The sequence below is a fragment of the Dromiciops gliroides genome, chromosome 3 (genome assembly GCF_019393635.1).
Source record: "Dromiciops gliroides isolate mDroGli1 chromosome 3, mDroGli1.pri, whole genome shotgun sequence".
Classification (NCBI taxonomy): Eukaryota; Metazoa; Chordata; class Mammalia; order Microbiotheria; family Microbiotheriidae; genus Dromiciops; species Dromiciops gliroides.
Window position 1 is genome coordinate 334,929,355 of NC_057863.1, and position 25,487 is coordinate 334,954,841.

Below are 25,487 nucleotides of genomic sequence, written 5' to 3' on the forward strand. Positions count from 1 at the left end.
CAGTTGGTACTTAGTTAATATATGTTGACTTGTCTTCTGTTCCCCTTATAATGATATATCTACATAAACCTGTTCTCAGTTCATTTTGAAAGCAATAACAATTTTGTTACAGTCATATGGACATATGAAGGCACAAACTAAAGATGATAGTTACAAGTTTCACTCATTCCATTTCCTTGCTTTAAAGAGCCATCTTGGTGAGTTGCCTTGTTCTGGTACCCATCACATTCCCAGTTTAAGGAAGTCCCAACCCTGCTCCAGGAAGAACCTTTATTTTTTTCTAGTTCCATGATGCTTCTATTGTGACTGTGTGTATAAAGTTAGGCTTTTAATTAAATTAGAAAATTCATCTCTTCCGTTGGCTGTCCTGTGCCTCCCACCTACCTTAAAGACCTTTTAGTATTATTTGCTGGAACTCAGAGCTGTTGGGTCTCTTTTGGAAGAGCCAGAGATCCTTGGCTTTTTATTTACCTTTTAGCAATCTTTACCAATTAAAGTTTAGTCATTTAGCGTAAGGTAATTTTAAGACTTCACTGTTCAAATTAGAGTGAAATAATGATAAAAATACCATCTGATAACATACTGTTCTTTGCCTTGTGACTTAAGAGAAATGAAGCATCATTTCTTCTGTCAGCTTTTCACTTCCAGAGCCTAGAGCCATTATTGATATAAAACTTTAAATACAGTCAGTCAGTTCTTGGTAACACCCCTGCAGCCTGCCTTTGTAACTTGCCTTCAATTACTGAGTTCTCCAGAACAAAATGTCTTAAAACAGGATTTTGAAGCAGACACTTTAGGTGGTTTCATCACAACATTTTCACCTTTTCCCTCCCACAGGCATTCCTTCCCTCCTTCCTTTGTGGAACCCAAAGTGTCCAAGAAATTCTGAAATTATTCTGAAAAAAATTCTGAGCCCTATATGACCTCCACAGCTGAGAATAGATGGCGGAGCTGCATGGCTATCTTCTCTATTCTCCTTTGGCTTCTGGTTATTTCTCTCTACATCAGTTCACATTTCCAAGTTTCTCTGCCTTCTTCACATTTGCCATTTCTTATGACACAGGAATATTCCATCACATTCTTATACCACAAAGATATAAAAGAAAACAACATGGAAAGACTTAAATATTCTGAAGAAAAGACCAGATTTGACTAAGCGGAATAGAGAAGGGATGCATTTAACCAGTAAATCAGGTATTTATTGCCCTCTTGGTAGATGTAAGACACTGGGCTAAACACTAGTGGTGGATATAGAATTTTATAAAATATGAACCTTTCTGGTCTTGATTTCCTCATTTCTGTCAGTGCTCTCAAAGAGCTTACAATTTATGATGAGACCCCAAAATAAAATATTAACTAGTATTACAAGACACTTGATAAGTTCTGGATGAGTAGAACATTGCAAACACTTGAGCAGCTGAGTTGAGAAAGATCACGGTGGTCAAGATGGTCAGGGAAGGATTTATAGGGGAAGGGGGATTTGTGGTTTTATTTGCCATTTTAGGAAGGAACAAACAACTTTATTGGGCAGCACAATGAGAGAAATAAAATAAGACAAGAGATATAAATGACTGAGAACAGAAGAACTCACCAAGAGATGAGGTTCTATAATGCCACCTACATTATTATATTCAAAGCGACTCCATTTCCCAGCAGGTAATGTACTGAGTAGAATAGACTGCAAAGTTGGCTGGGAAATGTACTTACTATACCCCACAAAGTTCTCATTATCATAAGACTACCTTGCCCAGACCAATTTCCATGGTAATGCCACATCCCCTTCATCCTCTTTTCCCATCCATATTACAAAATGATTTTTTTTTAAAAGTCACATTTTCCAGATCCTAAAATGGTCTTCAGGATTTAGCTCAAAGGAAGCTTCAGCATTTAGCTCATCTTCCAAAAAGATGATTAAGTCTGGGAGATGGAGAGGTGGCCTTGGGTCAATAGGGATCCTTTTCTCACCTTCACCAACCATTATGGGCACTGGGTGATGTGAGGATAGGGTGAGATGAGGGTTGCAGTCTAATTTTCCCCCAGCACAATAGTGCAGCCAAGGCTTGACAGGAGAGCTGAAGTAGTGTGACTTGGGGTAAGGGAGAGGGATTCAGACATGGTCAGAGCTAGAGGAGGAAGAAGAATATTTGCCATACATGTGGCATTTATGCATTTTCTTATTGTTTAGTTGTTTTTCAGTGGTTTTGGACTCTTCATGACCCCTTTGGGGGTTTTCTTGGTAGAGATACTAGAGTGGTTTGCCATTTCTTTCTCCAGTTCATTTTGCAGGTGAGGAAACTGAGGCAAACAGGGTGAAGTGTCTTGTCCAGGGTCACACAACTAGTAAGTATCTGAGGCTGAATTTGACCTCAAGTCTTCCTGACACTAGACCCTGCGCCATATTCACCGTGCCACCTAGCTGCTCATTCTTCTTGTTAGTATTCTACATCTTCTGTTTCAGCATAGCATCAGTTCCTACATCTGGCCCCACTATCTTATGGGCCAAGGGGCCTTTAGATGGGTATCCAGGTCTCCTGGCTGCTGCCCAGGCCCTAAAGCAGTGTGTAAGAGATTTCCTAGGAGGGGAGGCAGAATTGGTTGATGGAGAATAGAGTTACCCAGATGTTGGAGGGGGAGAATGTGGACCTCTTCGAAAAAAAAGGACATGGCTGGTCTTTCTTAGGGGTTCCATGTGCACCACTGTTCTTTTGCCTCCACAGGAGCTAGAATTCTCCTCCCACATCCCCCCTCCCAAAAGAGTACTTGAACGAAGCCTCTAAGGAGAGAGAGAAACAAGAGAGTCAGGGGAACAAAGGGGCCAAGGCAGCAGGGACAGAATGATCAAAAGCCAGCAGATGTGAAAAAAAGAGTGGAAGCATAGCATTAGTCTAGATTGTGAAGGGCTCTGAAAGCCAGACGGAGGAGCTTAGATCAAATGCAGTAGGCAATTAAGGGCTATTATGCATTCTTAGGCAGGAGAGTGGCATGATGAAAGCTACATTTTAAGATGATTATTCTAACAGTAATATTCAGGATGGGAAGAGGGGAGAGACCAGGGGCCAGGAAGCCAGCTGAGAAACTGTTGGAGTCACAGAGATGAGAAATCTGAGACCCTGAACTAGGGAAGTACCAGTGGCAATGGAGAGGATGGAAAAGAATGAGGATTATCCCGAGGAGGAATGAATAATATTTCATAAGTGAACCTAGTATATTAAGAAGATGGAGTCATCAGAAACAGTCCATAGATCTTAAGCCTGGGAGAACAGTCATGCTATTGATCAAAAAAGGTTAATCACAGAGGAATGTGGCTAAGAAGATGGTAATGGGCTATGACTGTACATCTTGATTTGGAGATAATGATGAGCCTTAAGAATAGAAATATCTAGCAAGGAAGAGCTATGAATTGTCTTAATAGTTCCAGATGTCCATCTGGCATTGTGCAAGAAAAGGACAACGTGATGCAACATGATCAGTTGGATGCAGCAATTCCACTACCAGCAGAACCAAAGATCCTGTGTAGCAACACTGGTTTTTTAAAAATTATTTCCACATTAGTCATATTGTAAGAATCAGAAAAAAAGGAAAAACAAATACAAGAAACAATAAACAAGAACAATAACATAAAAGTAACAACAAAAGTGAAAATAGTCTGCTTCCATCTGCGTTCAGACTCCATAGTTCTTCTTCTGAATGTGGAGAGCATTTTCTACCATGAGTCTTTTGCCACTGTCTTGGATCACAGTGTAGCAGTGCTGTTTGTGGTAGTAAAGAACCAGAAATAAAGGGGATGCCCATAGAAGGAGGGCTAGTTAAATAAACTCTGGTATGTTAATAGAATGAATATTCACGTATTTATTAGGGCTTGGCTAGCCAAGTGAGTTGGTGAACTTCAAAAAGAGTAGTTAGTGCATCTCATATAACAGTGTCAGCAAGAATCAGAGCAAAGAAAAGGTTATTAGATTTGCTGTTATTTTGTATACAGTACATTTCACTCTGCTTCAGTTCATGTAGGTCTTTCCAGGTTTTTCTGATAGTATCCTGTTCATCATAACCTAAATAAAGTACCTTAAACTTGACAAAGAATTTTCTTCATATTAGCCCAGCAAAGTAGGTACCATACGTTTTGCCATTATATTCAATCATCATAACTATTGATAACCTTCAAAAGTAACAGGGGAGACAGAATCCATATGTAGATAATTTATTAGGGAAGTTGTGGCAAGAACTTGGAGCAGGCACATAGGCCACAACCCCGTGCTCCTTCTTACCATTCTCTTCCTCTTGAAGCATCTAGATAGTGCTTGGGCCTGGAGTCAGGAAGACCTAAGTTCAAATCCAGCCTCAAACACTTAATAGCTGTGTGCCCCTGAGCAAAGTGCATAACCTCTTTTTGCCTCAGTTTCCTCAACTATAAAATGAGGATAATAATAGCACCTACATCAAGGTTGTTGTGAGAATCAAATGAGCTAATATTCGTAAAGCACTTAGCAGAGGTCTTAACACAGTAAGCCCTATATAAATGCTTATTCTTTTCTCACCTTCCATTCTCTTGGGGTTCCACAACACTACACTAGTATTCAGTGTTATTCTCTCATTGTTCCCTTTAAGACTTTTCCCAGTAACTATTGAGAGTATTAATCAAGGCATATCTCAACCCATTCCAGTCTCTTCTTCCTGCTCATCTTCTCCTTCTTGCAACTTTAACTTTCACCTCCCTTCATGTTATACTCCTTTTCCCAACTTTTATCAAGTATTCACAGTCAGGGGTATCAGTTCTGTCAGCTACCCAAAACCTTGGAATCATCTTTAATTTTTTTTGTCCTTCATATCTGCTAAATCATGACAGTTCTTCCAATCTAGCATCTCTTGTACGAAACCTAACTGGTCAGTCTGCCTTAAGTCTCTTGCCACTTCGACCCATCCTACATACTGTTCATAGATTAATCTTTCTACCATACCATTTTGTGGCAACTCATTTAACATCTTGGAGTTTCAGTTTCTTATCTATAAAATGAGAGTTGTACTAAGTGATCTCTAGACTTCTATGATTCCTAGGCCATGCAAGTCCTCCATCCAACGATGTTATCTATGGAATAAGGTCCAAACTCTTTAACTTTGCACAATCAGTTCCCAACCTTTCCAGAGATTTCTCCCGCTATTCCCTTACTTGAACTTTCCAGACTGATTCCCTACACATCTAACATTTCTCCATCTCAGGAAGTTGTTTCATCTTTTCCTTCCATTTAATCTTCCCCTATTCCAGTCAAAGTCCAACCCAGGGCCCTCTGTGAAGCTATCACAGACCTTTCTGCCATGCACTGATCTCATTTGTCCTTTAACCATGTGCTGCTACATATTTGTACTTTGACTCCCCTAAAAAATTATAAATTGTCTGTGGGAAGGGACTCATACATATTTTTTATTGTTCACAGCACCTCACTTCTGTGATTTGGCCACAGAAGATACTCAGTAAAAATTTATTGTTGTATGATTTATATGTTAGCTAATGTTTATCTGTACCACCATCCACCCATTCTCTTATCAGTATATTCCAACAGGCCCTGATCTACCCAAACTATCATGAAGAATTCAGTTAACCAATGGTTCCAAACATTTGTATTTTGCAGTGATACAGAGAGTCGGAAATTGTGCAAGAAGATGAAAGTTGACCCAAGCACAAAGGACAAAAAAGTGGAATTACTTCACTACAAGTGAGTGTGAGGGGACATGGGGCCCTTATGATTTCTAAATCATCATATAAGGCTCTCATTAGTACTAACAGTGAACCCACTAGATTGGTGTTTTTTCAGATGGAGATTTGATGGTTTTAACTAACTGACTGTGCCTGGGATAAAAAGGAACGCAGAATTGTGGCCCCTTCTGGCTGTTCTTTAAGTCTCAACACTTTTTTTCTTTCTCTGTTTGACAGGGATGGTGTGTTTCACACTGAATATAATCGTGCTGTGACATTTAAGGTAAACCAGATTCTTTGATTTTCAGCAAGAGTAAGAGTCTGAATTGCTTTTAAGTATTCGGCAGTTTTCTCTTTTAAAGGAAGCAGGGCAAATTCTACAAACAGTTGTTTTGAATCTCATAAAGGGATTTTTCTTTCTTAAGCATTTCAGTAGAATATATACATGTATGTATACTTATAAAATTAGAATGACATAAGAATACAGAAAAAAACAATGGTGAATTATTCAGCAATTATATAGTACAATAGTGACATCATAGCACTGTTGTTACCTAGTGAGTAGAGATTTTTCCTTATAGCCCCGAAGGCCCCCCCTTATGTTCTGTATTCTCCTATTGTAATGACAGCAGAAATGAAACACTTCAGGCCAGTGATCTTGAGTGCAGGTACAAACTATATTCAGGGCATAAGTTACAGATATGTTGGTTCTGTTCCAACTTAGAAAATCAATAGTATCTAATCCAAACCAGTCCCTATCTTTTTGTCTGGGTATTTCTGTTCAGCTCAATTCTACTTTAAACCCTTCTGCCCATCCCTCATTTTTACCTCCTTTCCAAACTCTATTTTCTCTTTCTAATTGTAATTTCTGTTTGTGACTAAGACTGAGTTGCCAAGTCTCTTCTGAACAAAAGTGTTCTTTTCTAATCTCCTCTCCCAACTGGCCTGGGATCCCCACTAATTCCATGGCACTCAGCTGTTCTCTATCTCCTGATGAAACCAGAGGATTCCCTGTCCAAGCAGTTCTGGTTATTTGTCCTAAATAAGCCATGTGGCACATGATTACTTATTGCCCGTTTTGCACTTGTGGGGAAGACTGATGATTAGCCAACTGTATATCCAACCCTGCCTTGGATTCTGAAATAATCAGATGGATGATACTGGTTCATTATGGAGAAGGATAAGCCTCCTCCCTGAATCACATACTTTGATTTGGTTGGGAGTTAGAAAGATGGCACTTGAGCTGAAACTTCTAGGAAGCTAAGGATTCTGAGAGTCAGAGATGAGGAAGGGCAGCAAGTCAGGCATAAGGAATGTCTTGTACAAAAACCCAGAGGCAGAAGATAGGGGAGTCCAGAGAATAACTAGCAGTCCTGTTTGATCACTGCCATTCAGAATGCATGCTGATGAGTCCCATAAAATGAAGACTGAACTAACAGTCCCAGTCCGATGGAGGATAGCTCCTAACAACAGCTTGAGGTAGTTTGGTAGTTTATCCTAAATGCAGAAGGAAACCCCTGAAGGTATTTAAGCATTGGAAATAACAAGGTCAGACTCTGCCTTTAGGGGATGTATTAGAAAGAGAGAGTAAGTAGGGGCAAAGAAACCAATTAACGGCCATTACCATAATCCATGAGATAGGTGATAAGTGTCTGAACCACAGTTTATAATTAACACTGAAATCACTTAAGAACCTAGAATTAACCCAATAACCCATAGAGTTGTGATGTGCTTTCTGAACCTCAAACACAAGATCAAAGAAAATAGAAAAGGACCTATATGTACAAAAATATTTATAGCAGCTGTTTTTGTGGTAGCAAAGAATTGGAAACGGAGGGGACACCCATCAACTGGGGAATGGCTGAAAAAGCTGTGGTGTATTATTATAATGGAACACTATTTTGCTACAAAAAATTATGAGGGAGGGGGTTTCAAAAAAATCTGGGAAGACCTATATGAATTGATGCATAGTGAAGTGAGCAGAATGAATAAGTCATATTGTAATGGTGATCAACAAGTTTCATCTTAAACACAGTATTGAACCTGTATTCACCATTTCTTCCCTATCTGGGGCTTTCCAGAGTGATTCACACTCAAATATTGATATGGCAGAATTTTCCCTCTGACCCTATTTAGACTGAAGCGCAAATTACAGTCTAGAACTAATCTAGTCCAGTCTCTTTCCCTCTTTTGCCAAGTTTCTCATGACTTTGTTTTACCTAGTGAAAGTGAGACTCATTGTGAAAAAAAATATGGATCTGCCTGCCTTCTGGTTCATATCACCTAACTCTGGCATACATAATTTTCCATGTTACCCCTCTCTTAGACTCCCCTTCTCAGCTTTCAGATTTTCTATACAAGGCAATTTAAGCAGCAGCTTTCAATAACTTATCTTCCTAAACCAAGCTATATTTTAAGTGAGGTTTCCATAAAGGAGCTGCTTTTAAAAAAAAAAAGCTACATTTTAAAACATTTTTCGTTTTAAAATTTGATACATTTTATATTGAAAATAGATGCTTCACAATAAATATTCTGACAGTCTCCCTTACAAGGTACCTTAGCCAACAAAGTTAGCTTTTTGATTGTTAATAGAAAAGAGGAATGTAGCCTTGAACTTTCACAATGCAGTTCAATCCCCCAACCCTTGTGCCTGACCAGGCTTATGTTGATATCGATTCACATTGTCAGAATCATTGTCTAGATTGTTCTTTTGGTCCTGCTGGCTTCATGCAAGTCTTGCCGTGTTTTTCTGAATTCTTCATCCTGTCATCGCATTCCATTTCTACACACTAATTTGTTCAGCTATTCACCCATCACTGGACGTGTTCAGTTTTCAGCTTTTTGTTATCCTGAAGGTTTCAATGATCATTTTTGTCCATAAGACCTCTAGAGTACATAGAGGTCAGCAACATCCTTAGGGCACAGTGCTACTAATGCAGGGCTTCTTAACTTGGTATCCATGAACTTGTTTTTTAAAAAAATATTTTGGTAACTATATTTCAAAATAATTGATTTCCTTTGTAATACTATGTCTTTTATTCATTTAAGTATTTTTTTCTGAGAAGATGCATTATCTTCCACGTATAAGAGATAATTAGAAAGACATTATATCTATCTTCCATCACCCAGCTAAGGGTGATGAACTGGTTAAAATCTCTTGGCACCTAATCTGCCTGTATAATACAAAAGCAACATATCTTTTATTCCTAGTGTTCCCAGATCCTTCCTCCCTTCTGACCATCCCAGAGTCCAGCTCTTAAGAGTAGATAATAATGAGGTGAAAGATATAGCAAAAACTATACAGTCCAGGGTTGCATTAGATCCTTCCCCAGTGATTTAGAACCAAAGAACAGGAATTCAGATTTCAGTTCTGCCCTTACTGCCTGTTTGACCTTGGGCAAATCACTTAACCTTCTTAGGCCTCAGGTTCCCTATCTTTGGTCTAAATGACCCCAGAGGTCCCTTCTATCTTTTGATTCTGCAAACATATAAGAATTGCCATGTTGTGAAGACTTAACCACAGCCCACGCTGAGAACACTGGGGCAATTATTGTTTTTTGTTCTTTCTTTCCATCTGAACTTGCCCTACCCCTCCCAACCCTTACCAAGGTACTCAGAGAGAAAGATCATTCAACTTTATTTCAACAAGAATTAGCCTTGAAGCTCAAAAGATTGTCTGTATATTTCGTTACTTCCATTGAAAGATGCCATTTCCTTCAGCCACATTTGTTCCCTTCTCATGGCTGTGAGGCAGTGGGGGGAAGTGTCACCAAGCACTTAGTTGGATATTTCCAGACTGGCAAAAGTAAGAAGGGGACCACAAGTGCCTTCATGTGGCCCTGATTGAGGGAGCTCTGGCCTATCTTTGGCTATGGGCATGTAAGACATTTGGGAGGGCTCAGGCCAAGCCATGCCTTCTCCTACCCCGTGATAAAAGGGTTGGCAACTGTCCAGGAAATAATCCCTTTGGCTGCTGTGGAAAGAAAGGTTGGTTCTTCTCTTCTGATGCCAGAAGGTACTTCACAGCTTTTCTTCTTTTGGCTGGATGGGAAAATTGAATGAATTAAGTCCTTCTAATTCTTGGCCCTCCTCCCTATTCTTTTGTAACAGCTGTTTTCAGATAACAGATTCTCAAAATGAGACAAGTCTCCCTAAGGCCCTCTCCAGGAATTTACTAAGTGAATAAGAACTAAAAGTGTAATCCCATTTGAAGGATTCTCTCCTGCCATCCCCTCCTGCCCCAAGCCTGTCATTCTGTTCCCTGAAGCTTGCTAAAAAGGTGTCCATAGAAATAGAAGGCACTTGCCCCAGCAGACCAGGGAAAGCTGAGGATTTTATCTTGCTGACCACAGAATTTGGCATCTCTCCTGCCTGCCTGGCTTCGAGGGATGGTGGCCCTTTTGTGTTTGCTGATTCCCTCAGACCCTGTTCACTGTACCCTTCTCAAGGTTATTCAGAGGAGAGGGAATGGCTATTCTCATGTTGGTGCTGGTGGACCAGGGCTGAAAGCAGGCATACTAAAGGGGGATCCATAAATAATTACTATGTTTATAATTTCCTTTCCTCCTTCTTTGCTCCAGTGTTATTAGTCAGCTTAGCTATCAACCAGAGTAAGCATTTTGATCAATAGCTCAACCTATTAGTGACAGTGGATACAGAACCACAGAGGATGTTGAACAGACTGGCCTCCCTTTTCACTCAAGATTTAACACAAGATGGCCTTACTCAGGAGTTTGACAATGCAACTTTTGAACCGCTGCTTCAGAAATGCTGCAGCAACTGTGATCAGTGTAGTCCCTCAGACTGTTCCTTACTATCTCTCCTATTACTTCCTAAGTAACTTGGTGAAAACCAGGGGGAAGGTTGGAGAGGACTTCCAGCTGGGCCCTGGTGGTCCTTGAACTGTGCAAGTGGGTAGGTCCCTTTCTTGCTTGCATCTTTTAAATGAACTAGAAAATTAAGACAATTATTAAAATAATTAAGTCCCCCAAATCCTTTTTCACTAAGCATCTGTCATAGAATTAGAGATTTTATTTAGAGCTGGAAGGGATCTCAAAGATTGTCTAATCCAACTGGTAACTTTAAAAAAAAAATACATGAGAAAATGGAGGTCTGAGAGATTGAGTGATTTACCAGTTCTCTATTACCGTAAACCTTTGCAGGTGATAAGGTGCTAAGTACTGTAGAGAAAAAGTGATGCAGACATAAGCTCTCTTCAGAGAGTTGCCAGGTAGAGATTGATGCAGGCAGACATGGAGAAGAGGATATACATTAATTAACATCAGGCTAATATAAATACTAAACAGGTAACAATCTGTTAAGATTACATAATTATGTTATGTATAGGCAGTTTCAATGACACAATGAGTGGGAAAGAGTCTTGGGAGTTTGCTGTTTAGACAGGGTAGAGTGGGAGTAAGTTGTCACCTCTCTTCCAATTAGGGGAGGCATCTTTGAGGAGATGAGATTTTGTAATTGAGGAATAAATATGTCTTTCTGGTTTGAACTGTCCAAACAATTGCTTTATTGTCACAGCCTACACATGGATCAATTTGGCCAGAGTGAGCCAAGGGCCTGTTTTGAAAGTTGGGGGAAAGAAAGCAGTGGGTAGCAGTGGATTTCTTTTCATTTTTAAAAGACAGACTTAGCATTTGATCTTTGCTGTGCAGTTGTTTTAGTCATGAGAAAGAACCCTATGGGTGACAAGCTTAGGACACCCTTGCCTGTACAATGGAGAAGAACAGGGCACCCCGAGTCTCTGACATCTCTCAGATAAAATTATTTTTTCCCTGTCTTCTTTCCTGTTTCAGTCCATAGTAGCCTTTCTGAAGGATCCAGAAGGGGCCCCACTTTGGGAAGAAGATCCTGAAGCTAAAGACGTTGTCCACATCGACAGTGAAAAGGTATTTCAATTTACCCAAACTGAGCGAGTTCTTATTTATGTTGGCATTTACTTCTGGTCCAGGATGTTACAAGTCACTTGAGAAGAAAATAAACACAGTAAACTGAGGAAATTCAGAAAACTGAAACACTACTGTATTTCACACTGCTTACACTTTCTTCTTAGGGAGTCGGCCTAGTGGGGTCTGTGGATGGAAGTTGGGGGAGTGGGGTGGATCTTATGTGCTTACTTCATTTTCTGAAATTTAAGTGACAGAGGGTAACAGACTGCCTGAAATCTCTGCTATCTTCTTGTTTGCCAATAATAGTAAGTTTATGAGGATGATGTGGGTGAGGTCAGTAAGAACTCTATTAACGGGTCTTCTGGGAACAAAGCTTCTTTATGACAAAAGTTGGCCATGATTTTGTATTTGTTTTTTTTGTTTTTTTTGTTTTTTTTTTTAGTGAGGCAATTGGGGTTAAGTGACTTGCCCAGGGTCACACAGCTAGTAAGTATTAAGTGTCTGAGGCCGGATTTGAACTCAGGTACTCCTGACTCCAGGGCCGGTGCTCTATCCACTGCGCCATCTAGCTGCCCCTGTATTTGTTTTTAAACTAAACACTTCACAAATCATGCAAAGTAATGTTGGCATGTATTATACACTTAAGGGGTTTTAAAAATCATATTACATGGGACAAAAACATCTGTGTTCACAGCTTCAATTTGGTGCCCATTTGGAGATCAATGGAAAATGGGACCACACTTTGGCAAATTTGTGAAGCAGGTGTCTAGCCATCTCTTTTTTCTGTACTTTTCTACTCTTGATAGTGACTTCTCATATTTTAGGACCTTAGTGTACTCTTGTTCTTTTATACTCTTTTTCCTATCAAAACAGTGCCATCATGTAATTATTTTATTGACTAGTGACCCTTTAGAGTGAGTTTATTTTCTTCTTTATGAGTTCAATCTTAGGTTATTTGCATTTTGAACCTTTCATTGTGGGATAAAAGACATTGTGACTATTAAAGAAATTCCCAGCATCAGCAAGTATTTAGAGAAAAAATTTTAAGGTGTAGTGAGTACCCTGATATTACTTCAGCCAAATTTCATCTCTTTATGGTGACTTAGTGATGGAAGGGGTGGAGGGGATGGTCCTCATTTGCTCTTACCTATTGGATACCTATTCTCAGGAATTGCTATAGACAGAAGATTAAAGGTATTGGTTTCTTTAAGGACCTGGAGCCTTCTCTGGTATGCTGAACAGGCTCCCTTTTGGTAAACCATTTCCTTACCTGCTTTGCTTCCTTCCCTGCCTGAACATAGGTCATGGTCTTCCCACCTGTCCCTAACCTTAATCCCTTTGTCCCAGCACTATTAAATACGTATTTTGGGGTTTGTATTTTTAAACATATTTCTATTGTTTCTGTTGCTTTGATGATATTTTCTTACAATGTTCTTTTTCTGGTGTCCTGAGTTGCATCCTCTTCTTTCATAAAGGTAATATTCTAAAATGAATTTAGTCCTGGTAAAATGTGGATTACAGTTGGGAGGGTCTAAGCACCCATACAGTTAACTTCCAACTACTTGATTTTGGAAAAGATTTCAGCCCTCATAGACTTCCCCCTATTGTAAACACGCTTATGTCTTCCCTTTCCTCACTGCTAGTTTTTGTAAGTTTCAGAGATGTGACTTGGTTTTAATGTTAAGTTATTCTGATAGATCTGCTACCCAAAAAGGTCAAGAACATTGGAGAGGACCCGGGACACTGGTCCTAGCTGAGAGACCTTGGAGAATTTACATGAATCCTCTGAGTCTCTGAATGAAGTTTTCCCATCTACAAGATGAGACATGGCCTTGAAGAATCTGAAACTCTGAGTCTGTGTAGTGTGCATCCCAAACCAAACATGCCTCGTGTCTTGATTGTCCCTGTTTTGGATCATCCACAATAGCTCCCCATTCCATTAGCATAGATATATGGGAGTCATCTGATATCTCAGAGATATATGTATGTAGCTGTGATCTTTCTTGGAAATCTAGGCTTATGTAAGAAGCCATTCAGGTTTTGTAGAATGGAGGCTAACATGTTTTCCTTTTGTGCGTATGTTAAGACAACTTGGGTTTTAAAGCTTTTTAAAAATTTGACTCCCCTCTTCTTTTTACAGGTGCTGCTGTACCTGTTCTCTCCTATGTCATTACTGACTTATATTTCTTTTTTTTCTCTCAGGAATTCAGACGGATTGTGAAGAAGGATGACAAACCTCTCTTGATGATGTTCTATGCCCCTTGTGAGTGACGAGAGATCTGGTTTAGGGGACTTGTTTGATCTTTGGTTCTTTTTCCTCCCTAAGAGCTGGGAGTGGGGAGTAGGCTTTCCTCAGAGGCTTTCATTTATCCCAGAGGATTAACTTTAGGACCTAAGTTCCCAGTTCTATCTCTTCATTTGTCTTCATTTTTCCTCTTGGCTATTTCCCTCTTGTGATACAATTCTCCCTCCTACAGAATCCAGAGCCCATGGTGTGTTCTCTCTTCAACCTGCTTTCCCTTGCCCCTTCCCCTTCAAATCTGTAGCTCTTTCCTTTCCACATCCCTGAGTTTTCCTTCAATCCCATATCATTTTGTGTGCCTGAAAATGCATAACTATTCCCTAGTTCAGTTGGTTCTCCTCGCCATTGCCATTCCTTCCTTTCAGAAACTCTGAAGCCATACATGAAAGTTTCTTCTTCTTGGTGGTCCTGCTCCTTTTGCATTCTATAAGACTTTTTATTTCAGGTCATTGCAGTTATGTTACTCCCCTGCTCTTGAATGCCTTTGCTCCTTGGGGCAAGATGCCTTGTTGCTATGTCACTGAGTGACCAGGTAAAAAGTAAGAGTATGCCAATGGTGCTTGTGCCTCATCTGAGGTGGGAGTCTATATGCTGGACATTAAAAAAATGCTTGACTCGAGAAGCAAGCAGGAAGCCAGCTGCCACTTATCACCTGGGCGACCTTGCCTAAACTACCTGGCTTCTCTGTAGCCTCAATTTCACCTGTAAAATGATTAGTTAATCCCCTCTAACTCTGACATTCTATGTAATACAAAATGTTTAGAAGATAATGAAGGCCTAAAAGAAATATTAAAAAGAAAAAAAAGATAATGAAGGGGGGCAGCTAGGTGGCACAGTGGATAGAGCACCAGCCCTGGAGTCAGGAGGACCTGAGTTTGAATCTGGCCTTAGACACTTGACACTTACTAGCTGTGTGACCCTGGGCAAGTCACTTAACCTCAATTGCCTCACCAAAAAAAAAAAAAAAAAAGACAGTGAAGGTGGGGGGGGCAGCTAGGTGGCACAGTGGATAAAGCACCAGCCCTGGATTCAGGAGGACCTGAGTTCAAATGTGGCCTCAGGCACTTGACACTTACTTAGCTGTGTGACCCTGGTCAAGTCACTTAACCCTCATTGCCCTGCAAAAAAAAAAAAAAAGATAATGAAAGGGTATGTGAATATGTATGTGTATAAATATGGGGACGTGCTTTTGAAGAGATGGGTGTATTTAAGTTTCAGGATATGGTTATAAGCATGTGGAGGTTAACATTGTCCTGTTTCTCATCTGTCTCTTAAAGTCAGCTTCTTTCCTGAAGCTGTCTTTGAACAAAATCAGTCCTTTTTCCCTTTTCACAGTTTTAATTCTTTGTGCACATTAATCATCATTAATCTCTCATGTTGACTCTTGACACCTTACTTTATCTGTACCTAACTGGGGTCTGAGACTCCACTCGGGAGGGCAGATCGACTGCCAAGACCATCTCTTGTTGCTGCCACCAACCCTCCCCTGCCTTCTTGATGACTCCAGGCTGGCCTCTCTTCCTGTGCTGTGCCTTTCACACCTTCCAGTTACATATGATTACTTAGGAGGTTCCTTTTGGGGGGGGGGTGACCTTTGTCACAGGACATAGAGATCAGCTAGTCCAACCTTCCATTTTGTAGACAAAGAAAAATGATGCCTGGAAACCAAAAGTGAGTTTGCCCAAGTCACAGAAATAGTAAGTTAGCAGAGCTGGCATTTGAGCCCAGCTCCTTTGATTCCAAATTCACTTCTCTCTCCACTCTACCACACGTCCCCAGAACTGTTGAGGACTTTGGTGCTGGAACACCTATGAGGAATTCTCCCCTCCAGCCTCCCTTTATTTTCTAAAGGAGCCCATAGGCTAACTTAGTTTGGAAGACTCAATCAACTGCCTTTTTGGAGAAATACTATATACTCTTTGGATGATTTGCTTTGTTTTCTTTTTTTAATATCATCAATCTTCTAAGTTCTCTTCAACTTCTCTCTCTGCCACAGATTACCTTCCTAAGAGCCCATCTATCCATCCTCCTCACTTGGTGGCAATGGCTTCTTTTTATGTAATCCCTTTGGGGTGGTGATTCAGAGCCTGGGGTACAGGTAGGATATTCTGAGGAAGTAGCCAGAGATAATCTAGTTTAAGTTTAAACTTGATGTGTCTTGTTCCCTATTGAGTGGGTGTGCTCCTGATGCCTGATGGGGAAACTGGGAGGTAATCATGCTCCAAGATGTGTTGTCGAGCTGATTTAATCGGGACTACAGTAATTCTCTCTGGGAATCACCTCCTGAATTTTTCTGACAGGAGGACAGGCAAGATGGCAGCTCCACTCTCAGAGGGTTCAGCCTTATGATAAGAGAGCAGATGCTGTTTCTCTTCTCTCCCCTCCTTATAAACCCACCCACAGTCCCTTTAGGGTTGACTTTTAGCAGTTGTCATTTTGAGAACCTGGCACCAGAAGCATTCTTTTCTCCTTCTGGTGGGGGTCCAGCTGCATCTCACCTTTACAGCCTCTTTTCTCTTCCAGTGGTGAGAAAAACCTGCTGGTGATCAAATCATTTCCCACCAAACCTCCCTAATCACCCCCATTGTTTTAAGCTGTTCCTTCCCCAGGTCTCTACTGTTCTTATTTCTGGTACAGACAGGGAGGGGAGGGCAGGAAACTCTCTCTTTGAACCTCAGCCAAATAGTGCCTTCCCAGGATTGTCCACTGATAATTCACTTGGCACATTTGTCTAGGCTTATTTCCCTAGAGAATGTGCATCCAGCTGAGCTCAGTGGTGGTGGCCATTTTTTCCCTTTTCATCTTTTTGGATCTCCATGGTGGGGACAGGTTCCCCAGATAATTCTGTGTTCTATTCTCTCACATTTTTTATTTCCAACATGATGAAGAATCAAATGAATGATGAGTGAATAGTATACATCAGTCAACAAACATTTCTGAGACCTGAATTTTTTGGAGTTTCTTTTCCCTTTGCAGAAAGGAGATGCTGCAGCTTTTAAGCAAGTGAGAGTTGTGCTTCTTTTTCAATCCCTCCTAGTCTGTCTGGTTTTAGTTCAGGAGGTGGCAGAGAGAAAAGTAGCAGGAGTGACCACATGAACCATAACAAACCTCATTCCTGGTAGGGAATTTGCAGTGAAGAAACCTCTCATCACTTGGGACCAGCAGCTGCTGAACCCCTTAGAGAGTGACTATGGGCACCAAGGACTTGAATTACTCACCCGGGGTCCCCCAGAATCCAGGTCTTTTTCATTGTGGGCCCAGCTTTATCCACGGTGGCACTCTGCTTCTTGTACCCCTGTGTATCAGAGAGTGTCAACCCTGCTCTCCAGGATGCACTCCAAGATGAAGAGATTCTCCTGTTTTCTTTATCCCACTCACTTCCTGCTGAGACGTTAGCCTGAAGCAGGCCTTGGCAGCGCCGACAATGCTGACACATGGCCCCTTTGTCCCACTGTAGTGCATGGAGATGGGAATCTGCTGTTTGACACTTCACGCGGCTTCTGGGGCTATCAGACACTTCTCAAAACCTGTTTCAGCATAGCATCTGTTAAATTAGCGAGCAATCTGGTCCTTTAGGAACTGCCTGTGTCTGCAGAAGAACTGTATCTTCCTTTGCATGAGCATTGTAGAATACTTAATATGATTTAAGGGCAGGGGGAGTTTAAGTGATGTCAAAATGACCTCTATGATTTATACTGTACCTGTGATGCCTGAGATTTTGGTGCTCTGAATCTGCTGGGGCTGAGCTGAAATGGAGACCATATCTTTTCTACACTCTGGGTGATAGAATATAACATTAAATGGACTTTGAGTTCCAAGGCTTCCCCAAAAGAAGAATGGGCTCCATCTATGATTCTGTCCAGCAAAGAACATCATAGAGTCCCAGAATGTTATCATGTTATCAAGCCTATTCCCTCCATCACCAGCAAGGTCTGTTAATCTAGTCAGTTTTTTAAATTATTCCTGCCAGTAGTAGGAGACAATGGTATGGCTCATCCTAATTTCTACTGTTCTAGAGTACATGATGTAGTTTATTTTTCAGGCATATTGGGAAAGAGCCTTATAGATCATTTAGTCCAACTTACTCAATTTTACAAATGCGAAAAGAGAAGTCAAGTGACATAAACAGGGTCGCATAGAAAATTAGTGTTAGATCTAGGATCCTCTGATTCTTCCAGACTGAGAAGCTTGGAGTAAATCTCAGAATCATGATACCCAGTTCTCTGTTCTTTGTATCGTGTCCCTTCATGGGACCATTCTCTGTGTATCATTTTTTGTTCCTGTTAATGATTGAGAGCAGTAGTAGAAAGAATCCTAATTTCTATTGTTCTATATTCCATTATTTGATTTTAATGGCATGTTTCCTTCCTAATGAGATTGTTTTTAAGCTTATAATGATGTTAGTGTGCATTTACTGGGCTGTTTATTGGGCAGTGAATGTATTGGACACATTGGGAGCATGGTACAGAATTTAAATCATTCAGTATAGTTTAGTGTTGTAGTGAATTGTTTTCCTAATGTGTCAAACTGAGTCTCTGTATATCAATTACACATACAGTTAATACTGAACAATTAATTCAACATTGATCATTTAATGGATTTGGGCTCTGTCAACCGAATTAGATTGTAAGTGACTTGAAGGCAAGGAATATGCCTTACATTGCCTGATAACTTGGTGTACTGAAAAGGGAGCTGGCTTCAACAAGCTGTGTGACCCTGGTCAATTTGCTGGCCTTCTCAGTGCCCTTGGCAGCTCTAAGACTACAGAGGTACAAAGAAGGTAACAATCTGCATTGCTCGAGTTTCCTCCTGGGTAGCTCAATACCCTGATGAAATCATAGCTTTAGACAGCATTGTCTAGCATGGTGCTGGGCATGTAGTAGATACTCTGCTAATACTTGTTGATTCTGTGTCTAGAAGTGAGGCTAATAATAACAGCTGCTTGACAGGGCTGTTGTGAGGGTCAAATAAGATAATATTTAGAAAGCACTTAGCACAGGGCCTAGCACAGAATAGAAGCTTAATCAAAACTCCTTCTAGCAATCTTTCCTTTCAGTGTCTTGTGTCAACTTGAGCAAATTAATCTCTGGCTCTGAGTTTCCTCATTGGTAAAATGGCTAAACTAGGTGAAATATCTCAATGATCTCCTATTTAAATGAAGTATTGTCTAAATATCCAAGTCCCCAAAACTATGATCTTATGATTGCATGGGAGGGGAAGGAAGGGTTAAAGAAAATGACTTCAGGTCGTGGATAACCGTGTTTGACTTCTCTCTTGATTGTGATGCAGGGTGTGCCATGTGTAAGCGGATGATGCCATCGTTCCAGCAGGCAGCCACAGAACTGAAAGGCACCCATGTGAGTGAGATGCTACTTGCTGGGCACAGGGGTACACAAATCTTTATGGAAGGTTGGGGGAGGGAGGGAATGCTGCATGAGTAGAGGAAGGGGGAGAGAGACATTTTGGGAAAAAGAAACACTGACTCGGATCCTAAAGCTTCTGGGTCTGCTGACTGGAAGAGAAGGTCCTATGGGCAGTTAGTGTAATGCAGGGCTGAACCTGTTGTGTGATACCAGAGGTCTCCCAATTCTGCAAAGAGAAGACATTCTGGAGAGTCAGCAGCAGGCTGGCTATATAACCTGGAGTGGGCTTGGGAGAGTCCACTGCAATCCAAAAAAGGGTAACAGATGACCAAATAGTGGAGAAAATACAGGTAGTGTGTAAGCAGGTCAAGAATCTTCTGTGGAGCAGACCATTCCAGCAGTAGGAAACCAGAAAGATGTGGGCAACACAATGGGGGAAGGAGAATCAGTCACAAGCACATTTCATCATCTAGAGCAAGTGCTCAGAGAATCAATGAGGATAGAAGGGACAGGGCAATAACAGTCTAAGGTTAGGATCATAAAGTCCTCTCTATAAAGAGGATAGTTGAAGTTGTAGAAGTGAATGAGATAGCCGGGGGAAAGAAGATAGGAAGAAAAAGGGGAGAGGACCGAGGGGTACCTTTATTTTAAGGAATTAAGTCCTAGAGTTAGTAAAGGAGAAGAAACTGTCAAAGAGGTAGAAGTAAAAACAAGAAAACATGGGATCTCTGAAGCCAAGGAGAAAAGAGAATTTCTAGAAGGGACAGAGTAGTCAATAATGTCAGCTTGCTACACAGAGATCAATCAGTATGAGGACGGAGAAAAATCCACTGGCCTTGAAAATTGGGTCATTGGTGACTTGGTGGAGTGGTGGGAGTCAAAACAGAATGCAGAGTATTAAGGAGAAATAAGGAAGTAGAGGCATTAGGTGTAGACCACTTCTCCCAAAAGTTTGATAGTGAAAAGATAGGACTAATTGAATAGGATAGGTGGGGAGAATAGAACATGTTTATAAATAGATGGGAAGGAGCCAAGGTAGAGGCTAAATTAGAAGATAAAAGACAGAGAATGATGATGAATGGAGCAGGGTCCTAGAGGAAATGGAAGACAAATGCAATCAAAAGCAAAAATAGAAGGACTTACCTTATTGAATAGGAGAGGTCTCTCTTCTTTTGTCACCAAAGAGAAGACAAGACAGTGATGATGGTGAAAAGTTTTTCAGAGTAAAGGAGAGAAGTTGGATGGCCTTAGTCTATTCATTAAAATAGATTTAGCTTTTTTTTAAGGGTGTGTTTGAGGGCTATGGCTGACAGATTGAAAAGTGGGGGAAAGGTTTAAAGTATGAACATAATCTACCTAAAGGAAATAAAGTTGCATAAGAAGCATGAGCCCAGGGGCAGCTAGGTGGTGCAGTGGATAGAGCACAGGCCCAGGATTCAGGAAGACCTGAGTTCAAATCCAGCCTCAGACACTTGACACTAGCTGTGTGACCCTGGGCAAGTCACTTAACCCTCATTGCCCTGCAAAAAAACAAAACCAAAAAAAACACCCCAAACTTGGGGCAGCTAGGTGGCGTAGTGGATAAAGCACCGGCCCTGGATTCAGGAGTACCTGAGTTCAAATCCGGCCTCAGAAACTTAACACTTACTAGCTGTGTGACCCTGGGCAAGTCACTTAACCCCAATTGCCTCACTAAAAAAAAAAAAAAAAAAAGAAGAAGAAGCATGAGCCCTAATCATGGGATCTGTTTAGAGAACAGGGACTAACCTATTTTGGCCTGAAACATGGGGTAGACATAAGGGGATAAAGTTAGACCATACTGTAAGAGGCCATGCGAAGTTTCAGCTTCCTAAAGCTTGGATTGGAAGGTGACACTGGAGACAGGCAGTTCAGTTAAGTGGTACTTGTACTAATTCAGGAATGAAGCTGAAAGGACTTAAACTAGAATGGTGACATTAAAATGAAAAGGAAGGGATGGATGCAAGAAATATTTTGAGGAATTGATAGGACTCAGGGACTGGCAATAGGTGTGAAAGAGAGGGGGGAGTAAAGCACAACTGAGCTTTCAAACCTGAGTGACTGGGAGAGTGATGGTGTCATTGAGAACAATTAGCGTCAGGTAGAAGGACTAACTTGTTGGGAGGAAGGTACTGTTTAGGGTGGGTTGAGTTTGAGCAAAAGCTGGGATATTTGATTGAAATATAGGATGAAAACTCAGGACTGGAAATGTTCATTGGGGAGCTATTCACATGGAGATAATAACTAGAGCTATGAGAAAGAATGAGCTCTCTTGGGCAGAGCAATAAAGGAAGAAAAATCAGTCCGAGAACTAAACTTTGAGGAAGGCCTACATTTGGGAGGAATTAAAAAGAAACATCAAGAAACAGCCAAATTTGGTAGGTCATTCTAAGAATTTATCTCTTTGGTTGGTTAAGATTTTTCTTTATATCTTACCTACTTATATTTGAGCCTATTTCCTCTTACTTTGTCTCAGTATTAATTAAGAACAACTAATCACTATGCCTTTTATGAAAACCCTTTAATACTTAATGCCTTGGGTTTTAAGGTTGGAAGGGAATTTAGCAGTCATTAAGTCCAATCTTTAATTTTAAAAGATGAACAAATACTCCTTGGGAAGTAACATGACTTACCCAGAGTCTTACAGATGGTAACTTAATTTTTTTAATGTTGTAAAACTTTTGTTACAGATGGAGCTATAATAAAAGAATGGAGCTATAAGCTGCTAAATTTTTTTTCTCCCTCCCTCCCCTCCCTCCCCTCCTAACCCTAGACAGCAAAGCTGCTAAATTTTAAGGAACGTGGAATTTCAAATTTTTAGTTTTGATTTTTCTGGCTTGGGAAAACCAGGCATACTGGAGAACACAGGGAGGAGTCATCAACCTAATTTACCCAAAAAAAAAAAAAAAAAAAGAAGAAGAAGAAGTATGTTCTCTGGGCCTAGTATGCCTCATAATATCAGGTATAGTAAACATTTATTTTCAGAGAAAGCCGTAAGAAATGAGAATGCACTCCCACTTCCTCCCCTCCCCCACAAAAACCCAAATAAACCAACAACTCATTGCATCCAACCCTTTGCTGGGTAGGACATTGTTTAAACCTAGTAGCAGTTTCTGTCTCTTCTTCTGATGTTTTAAAAACTCTTCTTTGGGTACTCATGAAAACTGCAGCCTGGCTTTAATTAAGACAAGCTTCTCCAACTCTTTCCTATGTTATTTCTTCATTTGGTTTGAGTATTTCAAACAGTAGATTAGTCTCTTTCATGTGCTATAATAATAGATGCAGGAATCAAAGCAAGAATAGTAAGAAGCTGTCTTGTGTTGTCGTGTTAAAAGAGTAATAATATATTTGACAGAATCCCAGGCTGCATTACAAGATGGGACATCTGATGGTGCTCTCTCTTCTGTAACTGTTTTGTAATCCAGTCAGACAGTGACAGAGCCCTCTTCACTCAAATTTCTGCCTTTGAATAATGGGATCCAAGAGATTGGTAGCAGTGGTTGGGTGAAGACATAGCTCTTCCTGTCTCAGCCAGGTTGCTCCCATTATTTCTCTACTTGTACATGGAAATACACTTCTTGAGGAACAAATGGAGAGACACCAGTTTTTTTTTAGGACCACCCTTTTGGGGAGGAGACCAACAGCATGAGCTACGCACACCAGTCCACCTGCCACGCACGCCAGATTGCCTGCTGAGCACTCGACTTCCGGGGTGCGAGCTTAAAAGGCAAGGAGAGAACGGAAGTGGGAACTTTTTTCCTGCTCCGCTGGTCTCCTGGCTGCGCTGCACAGACAGACGCTGACTGGAGTTCGACTCGGCCCGGCTCTCGGTTAACAGCATGCGCTTGACTCGGTCTCTCTCTCTCTCTCTCTCTCCCCCCAAAGGTGGCCTTGGGTTTTTGGTGAGTTTTATACGGAATATAGACCAAGCTTAGACTTAAGACAATTTGCTTTGCATTTCTACTTTCCTATCCCTCTAATCAACATCACCTTGTAACTACCATACAATAAAAGCTCTAACTAGAAAACCAGAAGCTTCTTCCATTTACTAGTCTGGGAGATAAATTTAGGGAAAAGTTAAGTAGGGGAGATTTATGATCTAATATCCAATTTTAAATCTCACACACTGAAACTCTTGAAAGCAGTTGATGGTCTGGGAGCTGTTTGGTAAAGATGTCTCACAGAGACCTGATTTTGGTCCAGTACCTGTTGAAGTTGCCTGTACTAGAATTTTCAGTCAGACCAAGTTCTGGATTGAACCCAGAAGATGTTCCTGTTGAGTATTATCCTCCTCACACTTGTGGTGCTCTCTACTAATAGTAGTATTATCTTCTCTAAAATAGCTTTGTTTTGTAGGAATTTTACAAGTATGTTGCTTATTAACTGCAGTTTACTATAGAATTTCTACCTCTCCTTAATTCTTTTCACTCTCTTCTTGCTTCTGGAAAGGCAGCAGCTATATAAGGACGTTTTACGTTTCTCATATCTTCTTGGTAACTGTCCTTCATATCACCCCTTCATTTTCTTCTCCATTCAAGTGAGCCTCTTTGCTCCCATCTGCAGACTCAGGCCTGAGCACTCTCCTCCCTTAGCAGGAAGTACGGGTAGGTAATACATTCACCTCTCACATGAGCAAATTGTCTAACATATACCTGGGCTTTGGCAGGTAACTCTCCTTCCTTTTCTTTGCACTTTTCCTCCCATTAACCCTCAAAGCTACAGAACCAGTCACTGCTTAGAACTCATTCCCTGACCTTCCAACATGATCCTCACCTTAAGGGTTAACTCCCAGTTTTGTTCTGTTACATTCTCTTAGTATTATAACAGTTTTTCTGATAGTATAGCTCATTTCTTCCTTGCCTCTGAGCCCTGGACCTAGCTCCTATAGTCAAAGAACAATACCCTAATATGGTGAAGAAATGGATGCTTAAACAGACATTTAAGTGTTTTTCTGAAATAAAGGTCAGTCTTCCTGTAGCTCTTTGTGTACTTGGATAGTGACTATTAACACATTTCAGGTCTTTTATCTTTCAGTCAGTCAGTGAACATTAAGAGTTTATTATGTGCCAGGCACTGTGTTTTTACCAGCTGGACAAAGTAAAAAGATAAGGGAGATGGGAGAGCCATTGAAAACAACCTTATTTACAAGAGAAGGAACCAATGACACCACCTAAATTAAAAGAACAAGTAATTAGAGGTGCTCTCAAGAATAAAGATAAGAATGTGGTTATAGTTTGAAAAAATCAAGCCTTGTATCATTAGCATTTTAAGGAATACTGTGAGATTTTGAAAATTTAAAACTTTTGTAACTTCCTTGTTTTTGTTTGCATTAAGAGCCCCAAGGGCTATGTGCTTATTTCAGGGACAGGAGGACAATGGATAAGCTCTGAGACTGAGTGGGCCCCCGGGAAAGCAAGAAACCCTAGTTAGAAGATCCAAGCCCTAACAATGAAAAGGGAAACAACACACCAAAAAAGAGAAGAAAAGGAAAGAAATGAAATGGGCAATCATTTGGGACAAAGAAGGAGAGCTGGAACCAGGACTAGGCAATATGGTGTTGCTGGGGTGTCATGAGGGACTTTTTAAAAACTTTTTTGTTTTTATATTTAACATTTAAAAAAAAATTGAGACCTGAATTGTCTCCCTCCCTTTACTCTCTTCCCATTGAGAAGGCAAAGTAGTATGATATCAGTTATACATGTGAAATCATATAAAACATATTTCCATATCACCAATGTTACAAAAGAAAACACAAAAACAAAACGTGAAAAATAAAGGGGGAAAAAGTATGCTTCAGTCTGCACTCACAGTTCATCAGTTCTCTCTCTGGAGATAGGTAACATTTTTCATCAAGTCCTTCAGAATTGTCTTGGATCATTGTCTTGATCAGAGTATTTAAGTCTTTCACAGTTAATCATCTTTATAATATTGCTGTTATTGTGTACAGTGTTCTGATTCTTCTTACTTTACTTTATATCAGTTTATTTAAATCTTCCCAGGTTTTTTGGAATCCATCCTACTTATCATTTCTTACAACAGCATTCCATCACAGTCATATAGAACAACTTGTTTAGCCATTCACCAGCTGATGGGCCTCCTCCCTGAGGGACACTTTAAAAAATATGCCAATTTGTTTCCATGTGCCTCCAAAATTTGTCCCTCCCACTACGTCCCCCCCCACCCTACAATTAAACAAAAGAAAAAAAACCCTC

At 40.5% G+C, this 25,487-nt stretch overlaps 1 protein-coding gene across 1 annotated transcript in view; it reads left to right on the forward strand.

The window, feature by feature from the left end:
- Positions 1–25,487, forward strand: part of PDIA5 (protein disulfide isomerase family A member 5) — a 181,227-nt gene that overhangs the window by 89,684 nt on the left and 66,056 nt on the right. Inside the window, exons 4-8 of the mRNA XM_043998311.1 lie at positions 5,625–5,708; positions 5,927–5,972; positions 11,500–11,592; positions 13,795–13,855; positions 19,184–19,251. Of these exons, the coding sequence (XP_043854246.1) occupies positions 5,625–5,708; positions 5,927–5,972; positions 11,500–11,592; positions 13,795–13,855; positions 19,184–19,251 (352 nt within the window). The remainder of the gene's footprint in view (positions 1–5,624; positions 5,709–5,926; positions 5,973–11,499; positions 11,593–13,794; positions 13,856–19,183; positions 19,252–25,487) is intronic.